This window comes from Aquarana catesbeiana, linkage group LG12 (genome assembly GCF_042186555.1).
Source record: "Aquarana catesbeiana isolate 2022-GZ linkage group LG12, ASM4218655v1, whole genome shotgun sequence".
Lineage (NCBI taxonomy): Eukaryota > Metazoa > Chordata > Amphibia > Anura > Ranidae > Aquarana > Aquarana catesbeiana.
The window spans coordinates 16,275,536-16,283,982 of NC_133335.1; the positions used below are offsets into that span (position 1 = coordinate 16,275,536).

The window sequence follows — 8,447 nt, forward strand, 5'->3', positions numbered from 1 at the left end:
CTGGACCATTCAAGAACAGTCACGGAGTTGTTGTGAAGCCACTCCTTCGTTATTTTAGCTGTGTGCTTAGGGTCATTGTCTTATTGGAAGGTAAACCTTCAGCCCAGTCTGAGATCCTGAGCAATCTGGAGAAGGTTTTCGTCCAGGATATCCCTGTACTTGGCCGCATTCACCTTTCCCTCGATTGCAACCAGTCGTCCTGTCCCTGTAGGTGAAAAACACCCCACAGCATGATGCTGCCACCACCATGCTTCACTGTTGGGACTGTATTGGACAGGTGATGAGCAGTGCCTGGTTTTCTCCACACATACCGCTTAGAATTAAGGTCAAAAAGTTCTATCTTGGTCTCATCAGACCAAAGAATCTTATTTCTCACCATCTTGGAGTCCTTCAGGTGTTTTTTAGCAAACTCCATGTGGGCTTTCATGTGTCTTGCACTGAGGAGAGGCTTCCGTCGGGCCACTCTGCCATAAAGCCTCGACTGGTGGAGGGCCGCAGTGATGGTTGACTTTCTACAACTTTCTCCCATCTCCCAACCGCATCTCTGGAGCTCAGTCAATGTGATCTTTGGGTTCTTCTTTACCTCTCTCACCAAGGCTCTTCTCCCCCGATAGCTCAGTTTGGCTGGACGGCCAGCTCTGGGAAGGGTTCTGGTCATCCCAAACATCTTCCATTTAAGGATTATGGAGGCCACTGTGCTCTTAGGAACCTTAAGTGCAGCAGAAAGTTTTTTTGTAACCTTGGCCAGATCTGTGCCTTGCCACAATTCTGTCTCTGAGCTCTTCAGGCAGTTTCTTTTGACCTCATGATTCTCATTTGCTCTGACATGCACTGTGAGCTGTAAGGTCTTATATGGACAGGTGTGTGGCTTTCCTAATCAAGTACAATCAGTATAATCAAACACAGCTGGACTCAAATGAAGGTGTAGAACCATCTCAAGGATGATCAGAACAAATGGACAGCACCTGAGGTAATATGAGTGTCACAGCAAAGGGTCTGAATACTTAGGACCATGTGATATTTCAGTTTTTCTTTTTTAATAAATCTGCAAAAATGTCAACAATTTTGTGTTTTTCTGTCAATATGGGGTGCTGTGTGGCTGCAATATAACAAAGAGTGAAAAATTTAAGGGGGTCTGAATACTTTCGGTCCCCACTGTATTTATAAAATCTTTCTTTAATGAATACCTATTTAGATTTACCCTACCCTCTGAGCAGTTTTCTTCACAATACAGATCAACGTTGAAATGTAATATTTGAAATCTGTTTCTGACCTAGTAATATATTTTCTTTTCCAGGGGGAATGCTCCACCATGTGCTACAACATCTTTATTGTGGAGTCAGTCTGCGTGGGTTGGTTCTCTCTGGAATTTGTCTTGCGCTTCATCCAGGCGCCCAGTAAGTTTGCATTCTTGCGGCAGCCACTGAACCTAATAGACGTTGTGGCCATCCTGCCCTACTATATCGCGCTGGTCGTGGACAACACTTCAGGGGGGCAGAAGAAATCAGGAACTGGGAACATCTACCTGGATAAAGTGGGCCTTGTGCTGCGCATACTCCGTGCCTTGAGGATCCTGTATGTCATGCGTCTGGCTAGGCACTCCCTAGGGCTACAGACATTGGGCCTCACTGCCCGCCGTTGCACCCGCGAGTTTGGCCTGCTGCTCCTCTTCCTATGTGTAGCCATTGCCCTTTTTGCCCCGCTGCTTTACTTGATTGAGAACGAGATGGCGGACTCACAGGAGTTCACGAGCATCCCTGCTTGCTATTGGTGGGCTGTTATCACCATGACGACAGTAGGGTATGGTGACATGGTGCCTAGGAGCATACCAGGCCAGGTAGTAGCTCTCAGCAGCATCCTAAGTGGAATTTTACTGATGGCTTTCCCTGTGACCTCAATCTTCCATACTTTTTCCCGGTCCTACATCGAGCTAAAGCAGGAACAAGAGAGACTCATCTGCAGGAGGGCGCAGCTGCTGATGAAGAGCAAGTCGCAGCTAATCAATAACCTGCACGGAAGTGACATACTTTTTGAGAGCATGTCTTCTGAGTCAAAAGACAATGACTGAGAAAGGAACATGGCCCAGTCACTACTGGTAAAATGGGCTTGTCTGACCATTGGGTAAAATGGGCTTGTCTGCCTCCCCCGTCCAAAAAAAAAAAAAGTGCCACCCCTCCATTAATAATAATACTGAGTATTATCATACATATCCAGCTCACATAAAATCAACTGGCCACGTTAAAAATGCTTTTTCCTCTAGTGCAGAACTGATGGCGCATTAGAAGTGTAAATCTTTAGCAGAAAACCATTCCTTAGAGACAGCTAGAAGAACATCGTCAGAGTGATCATCCAACAGCCTTGATGTGTCTGCTTGTATGGGCTCCAGGGTGTTTTTGGAAATGGGGTATACTTTTTGGACACCAATTCTCAGAATGTAGGGATGGAAATGGAGGCTTGTGAGGAAAATCCGGAAGATGTGATAAGAGTGTGAGCTTGTGGATAACTGTCTATGTTAAACTGTGAAGTAACATCTACTAAAGATGAAGCATGGTTGCAGAGGTGTAGATGGGTCATTTTTAATAGGTGGAGGTTTCAGTTTTTGCTCCTATACTGTAAATCATTTTGCACATTGGCAGAATTTGATGGTACTATACCAGCAAGTCTCTCCAAAAAGAGATACAGCTTCAAATTAAATGCCATTTTTTTGGTCATGAGACCTATTTCCCGATTGGCCAAAGCGGCAGGCGATCCTATTGGAGGCTTAGCGCTTAGGAGGAACAGAGAGGAGACACACAGTGGAGGAAGCCGCTGGAGGAGCGGACACCGGAGCCGCTGCCCACACCCGGGAGATGAGGAGAGGACACCACAGCCTGCCAGCCCTAGATTGGGTAAGTGCCTGACGGCCACCCGGGGGGGTTGTCAATGCCGGGCCGCCGGCCTCCCGGAGGGGTTTGTCAGTGCCATGCTGCGGCCTCACGGAGGAGGGGGGGGGTTGGTGTCAGTACTGCCCCGCTGGCCTCCAGGAGGGGGGGTTGGTGTCAGTGCTGCGCCGCGGGGCACCCAGGGGGTGCTGTCAGTGACGCGCCGCTGGCTGCCCGGAGGGGGTGGTGCTTATTTGCTGCCCCTCAAAAAGAAAAACCCACCAGCCGCCACTGCCAAACACCAAAGCAGAACAACCAGTTGCCATATAAAAGCAGTGTTTGTGCAGAAGTCCATTCTCCCTTGGAGCAGCTCACTTGCATACATTTGCCATGAAACATTTCCTGAACCCTATCTACCTGTACTTTGTACTTTATTGATCTAGTGATTTAGTGGCTGCTTGTAGCACCCCTAGCCACAGATGCCTCCTGAATAAACATGTGACAAGAAGAACTGTGCTTTCCTTCGCAACCAGGTTGTTCCTTTCATTAATGAAATCAGCCCTTAAATGAATGCTCTAGCGGCCTACACAAGCAGTTAGTTTTATTAGGTCTGTAATGTGTAGGTATGCAAAGTATTGAGTACCAGAGCTGGATTTCTACATAGGCCACCACCAAAGACAGCAAGACTGTCATGGGCGGCATACAACCACCCACTCATGCTGCCAAGTCATTAAGACATTCCTGCCTTTAATAAAAATTACCGGACTCCCGCCCTTCTGCTAACGCAAGGGTCATCACTGTTGCTGTTCCTTTACAGCTTGAATATTATTTTGGTGGAATATTGTACTGTGTAATACAGTATCGCCCAATCTGGGTCTGTATACACACATACAAATTGCTAGCAGAGTGGGGCAACAGTTTGTCCTACCCTTCTAGTCATCAGTTCTCTGTTCTAGGTTCTAACTCAGTGATCGGGCTGTCTTTTTCCAACTTTCCACTCCCTGCCTTGGCGTGACTTGTGGGACTATGACAACTAGTTTTAGTAGTGTAATACTCAGGATAGCCAGCTAATAGGGATAGATAGGGGGTGGCACAAGAATGTGTCCCTAGGGGGACAGGAAGTACACTATATTACCAAAAGTATTGGGACACCTGCCTTTATATGTACATGAACTTTAATGGCATCCCAGACATGGTCCGTAGGGTTCAATATTGAGTTGGCCCGCCCTTTGCAGCTATAACAGCTTCAACTCTTCTGGAAAATTCTGTCCACAAGGTTTAGGAGTGTGTCTATGGGAATGTTTGACCGTTCTTCCAGAAGAGCATTTGTGAGGTCAGGCACTGATGTTGGACAAGAAGGCCTGGCTCGCAGTATCTGCTCTAATTCATCCCACAGGTGTTCTATCGGGTTTTAGTCAGGACACTCAAGTTCCTCCACCCACAGGAAGGGCCCACCCCCAACCTGTTCCCACAAGGTTGGGAGAATGAAATTGTCCAAAATGACTTGGTATGTGACGCCCTAAAGGGGTTGTAAACAACCCCACACCATAACCCTCCTCCACCAAATGATTTGGACCAGTGCATAAAGCAAGGTCCATAAAGACATGGATGAGCGAGTTTGGGGTGGAGGAACTTGACTGGCCTGCACAGAGTCCTGACCTCAACACCTTTGGGATGAATTAGAGTGGAGATTGAGCCAGGCCTTCTCGTCCAACATCAGTGCCTGACCTCACAAATGCTCTTCTGGAAGAACGGTCAAACATTCCCATAGCCATACTCCTAAACCTTGTGGACAGCTTTCCCAAAAGAGTTGAAACGGTTTTATAGCTGCAAAGGGTGGGCCAACTCAATATTGAACCCTACGGACTAAGACTCCATACACACCATTAGATTTTCTGCAGATTTTTGTCTTCAGATTTACCAAAACCATGTAGTGCAAGGACCTGCCTGATTGCATACAAATTGAAACTCTTAAAGCTGAGTTCCACCCAAAAGCTGAACTTCCGCTTTAAGCACTCCTCGCCCCCTGACATGCCACAATTGGCATGTCATTTTTTTGGGGGGGGGGAGTGTGTACCTTCTTTTTAGTGGGACTTCCTGTCCCACTTCCTCCTTCCTCTTCTTGGCCGCCTAGGCGACTCTTCCTCTCGCCCTAGGTGGCCCCTCCCTGGCAGCGATTTTCTGGGACCTGTGACGTCACAGGTCCCAGAAAATTGCCTGGCCAATAGCAGAGCGCAGTGCAACTTGTGCATGCCCAGTGCACACCCGGGAATGGAAGCCGTAAGCTGTCATGGCTGGGTGCCCACAGTTGCTATGACGGCGCCGCGGAGAGGAGAGGGAGAGGAGAGAGGCTCCGGGTGTCCGCATCGCTGGACCGTGGGACAGGTAAGTGTCTGTTTATTAAAAGTCAGCAGCTATACTTTTTGTAGCTGCTGACTTTTAATAAACTAAAAAAAACGGGTGGAACTCCACTTTAAGGTTTGACCTCATATTATATGGTTTTGGTAAATCTGAAGACAAAAATCTGCAGAAAATCTAATAGTGTGTATGGGGCTTAAGAGATGCCATTAAAGATCGTGTGCGTGTAAAGGCAGGCGTCCCCATAATTTTGGTAATATAGTATCTGGTCCTAATAGACACATTTAAGCTGTGGTGGACACAAGTGTTGTTACTCTTTGAAGCTTCGTTCAGAATCGGCCATGTGGTGTGTTGGGTATCTACAGAACTGAACAAAGGTTCAATGAGTACCAGCACACAGGGGTTGATTGTTTGGTTGGACCTTAAAAAAGGCGATCTGCTAGCACCCGAAAACCGCCAATAACGCACCGCAAAAACGACTGGCGCTTTAGCGTTTGTTTTAGCAGCGCTTCAGTGTAAAAGGGGGCTTAGTTTTAGTTTCAATTCCAAGGCTCCAATGAATGTAATCTTGTATATAAAGTATTGGGTATACTCAATCAAGGCCAGTTGTATGAAGTCTTGCAGAACTTGATGCTTCTTCCTCAGGAGTATGGAACGGGCTGCCTCTTATTTCTGACCAGTCAAGGTTATTCTGCAGCATGTAATCCCTCAGGGCTGGAGCCCAATTTTCCATAGCTAAGCATGGCAAATTAAGCTGATATCCTGTAAGGGTTTCATTTATATATCCCTAAAAACGAACCGCCCAGAAGAACTCATTTACCGCTGCAGTGCAATGCAATGCCGTACCGCGGATGGAAGAATTTAAAGACTACTGCTAATCCTTTGTCCACAATTATTTGCTAAAGAAGAAAACCTGATCAATCAGAGTCTGTCTCTGAGCAGTCAATAGCTTTAATATAGCCTATTTTTTTTGCTTCAGGGCATAAAGAATCCTACTGCGTTGGAAAAAAAAAAATCATATTTTTGCCATAAATACTTTTATTTATAAGAGATTATTTGTAAAAAGATGTACATATGTGGAAACCCGGACCGTGTTCAAATAAAATGGTAAAAAATGAAGGTATTCCTGTGTTGTGTGTTTATAAACAATACACCCTGGGCAGTCAGAATGCAGAGTTGGGCTGCAGTGCAGTTTCCCTTTGAACATCCTGCGGAGCGCGGCTCTTCAGTACACAGGCCTCCATATGGAGAATTAGAAGCCAGAGTGAGTCATTTGAAAACACAGATGTTCACTAACTGGTTAGCAGGGGGATTGGAATGTTTGTGACAGTTGCGACAATAAGCGGAATGTTTGTTTCACCAGATTGAAAGGGGCTTTGTGCTATAAGAAATGGTTTTCAAACCTTCCTTGAATTACTGTCAGCAATATTAAAGAGGAACTGCAGCCAACACTTTTTTTTGTTGTTGTTGTTTTGGAGAGAGCGGAGAAGGGTTTGAGTTTTTATTTCTGTCCCTGTTTAGGAGGTTTCACCTTACCTATGGTTCTCACCATTCTACACTGTTTAACCTCTTCAATAACGGTCCACTTTCGCCCCCTTCCGGCCCAGGCCAATTTTCAGCTCTCTCAGACTTTGAATGACAATTGCGCGGTCATGCAACACAGTATCCATATGACAGTATCATGTTTTTTCACACACATAGAGCTTTCTTTTAGTGGTATTTAACCCCTTCACACCTAAGGGTAAAACAAATCTAAAAACCTAAGCTCAATTTTTCAACTTTGACATAGGTTATTAAAACATGTAGTCACAACTACGTAGTGTATCCAGGTGGGTTATATTGGGCTTTCTTCTGGTGGTAAAACTGGCCCAAAATAGTAAAAAAAAAAAAAAAAATATTTAGCTGTACATGTTTTGCTATTATCATAGTATGTTCGTATGTATCATATGTTAGTTGTTAGTTGTTGTTTATACCCGTAGTACAGCCCAGAACGTATGGTGCACATTTTTTTTTATCCTGCCTAAAATACACAGACACTGACTCTAAGTGACATGGATACCATTTAAAAAATATGTTTCTTTAATTCTACACAAAATATGGTGACCGAGACCTTTGACCCCAAACCTTGACCTTTGATCTTGGCCTTTGACCCTTACAATAACCCTGGCAACCTTGATCTTGGTATTTATTTTTCTTTATTTTTTACTTTTTTTATTCTTTATTTTATTATTTGATTTTTTTTTTCTTTTATACACTTGAATTGTTTACAATTCCTACAAGAAGAGGAAGATGCAATGTATCATTCTCTTCATTCAGAAGAAAAAGGAAAACCAGGGGTGGACTCACAGTGACTGATCACTGAGCTAGCCAGTCAGAGACTATCATAGCGATCAGGTGACCCGGAACCGACAGTCCTTGGTCCCGATCTTGAGGATGAGACCCGGGGCTCTCGGTGAGATGCTGTTTTTTTGGGGGGGCGGAGGTACGCATATATGCGGCCCCACGAAAAAAAAAGCTCACTTCCGTGAGGCTGCATATATGTGTGCTGTCGGCGCGAAGGGGTTATTCATCGCTGGGTTTTTTATTTTTTGCCAAATAAACTAAAAAGGACTAAAATTTTTTTTTAAATGTGTTTTTCTTTTGTTTCTGTCATAACATTTTGAAAATAATTAATCTTTCTTCATAAATTCAGGTAAAAATGTATTCTGCTACATTTGTTTGAAAATAACCCAACTCCATGTATATTATTTAGTCTGTAGGAAAGTTATAGAGTCTACAAACGATGGGATGTATATCTGAAAATCGATCAATTCTGATGTACTGATGGACTATCTCATTTCTTGAGGCCCTAAAAATGCCAGAACAGTACAAATACCCCCAAATGACCTGTTTCAGGAAAAAAAGATAGTCCAAGGTATTTAGTAAGAGGCATGGCAAGCTTCAGTGTCTTTTGTTGTGATTAGCTGTGATTGGTCAAAGCTAATCGCATGGTACAGATGGGCTGTGATTGACCCTGTCTGTACCATGTGATCACTGTGCCCAATCACAGCTAGCAACACAATTTGTATACAATGGATGGCATAAAAGGAAGTCATCCATTGTTTACAATTGTCATGTGATCTACTGTGATTGGTTACAGCAATCACATGGTACTGGTAGCGGGCTGGTTCAGTCTTCGGCTATGTCCAGTGGGAACAGTCGGTGACAGATCAACAGTGCTCCCGCTTA

At 44.7% G+C, this 8,447-nt stretch overlaps 1 protein-coding gene across 1 annotated transcript in view; it reads left to right on the plus strand.

The window, feature by feature from the left end:
• The window catches only part of KCNG1 (potassium voltage-gated channel modifier subfamily G member 1), a 53,818-nt gene extending 49,217 nt beyond the window's left edge, over positions 1-4,601 (plus strand). Inside the window, exon 3 of the mRNA XM_073607255.1 lies at positions 1,298-4,601. Coding sequence (XP_073463356.1) covers positions 1,298-2,068 — 771 coding nt within the window. The 3' untranslated portion in view covers positions 2,069-4,601. The remainder of the gene's footprint in view (positions 1-1,297) is intronic.
• Positions 4,602-8,447: the final 3,846 nt, after the last annotated feature.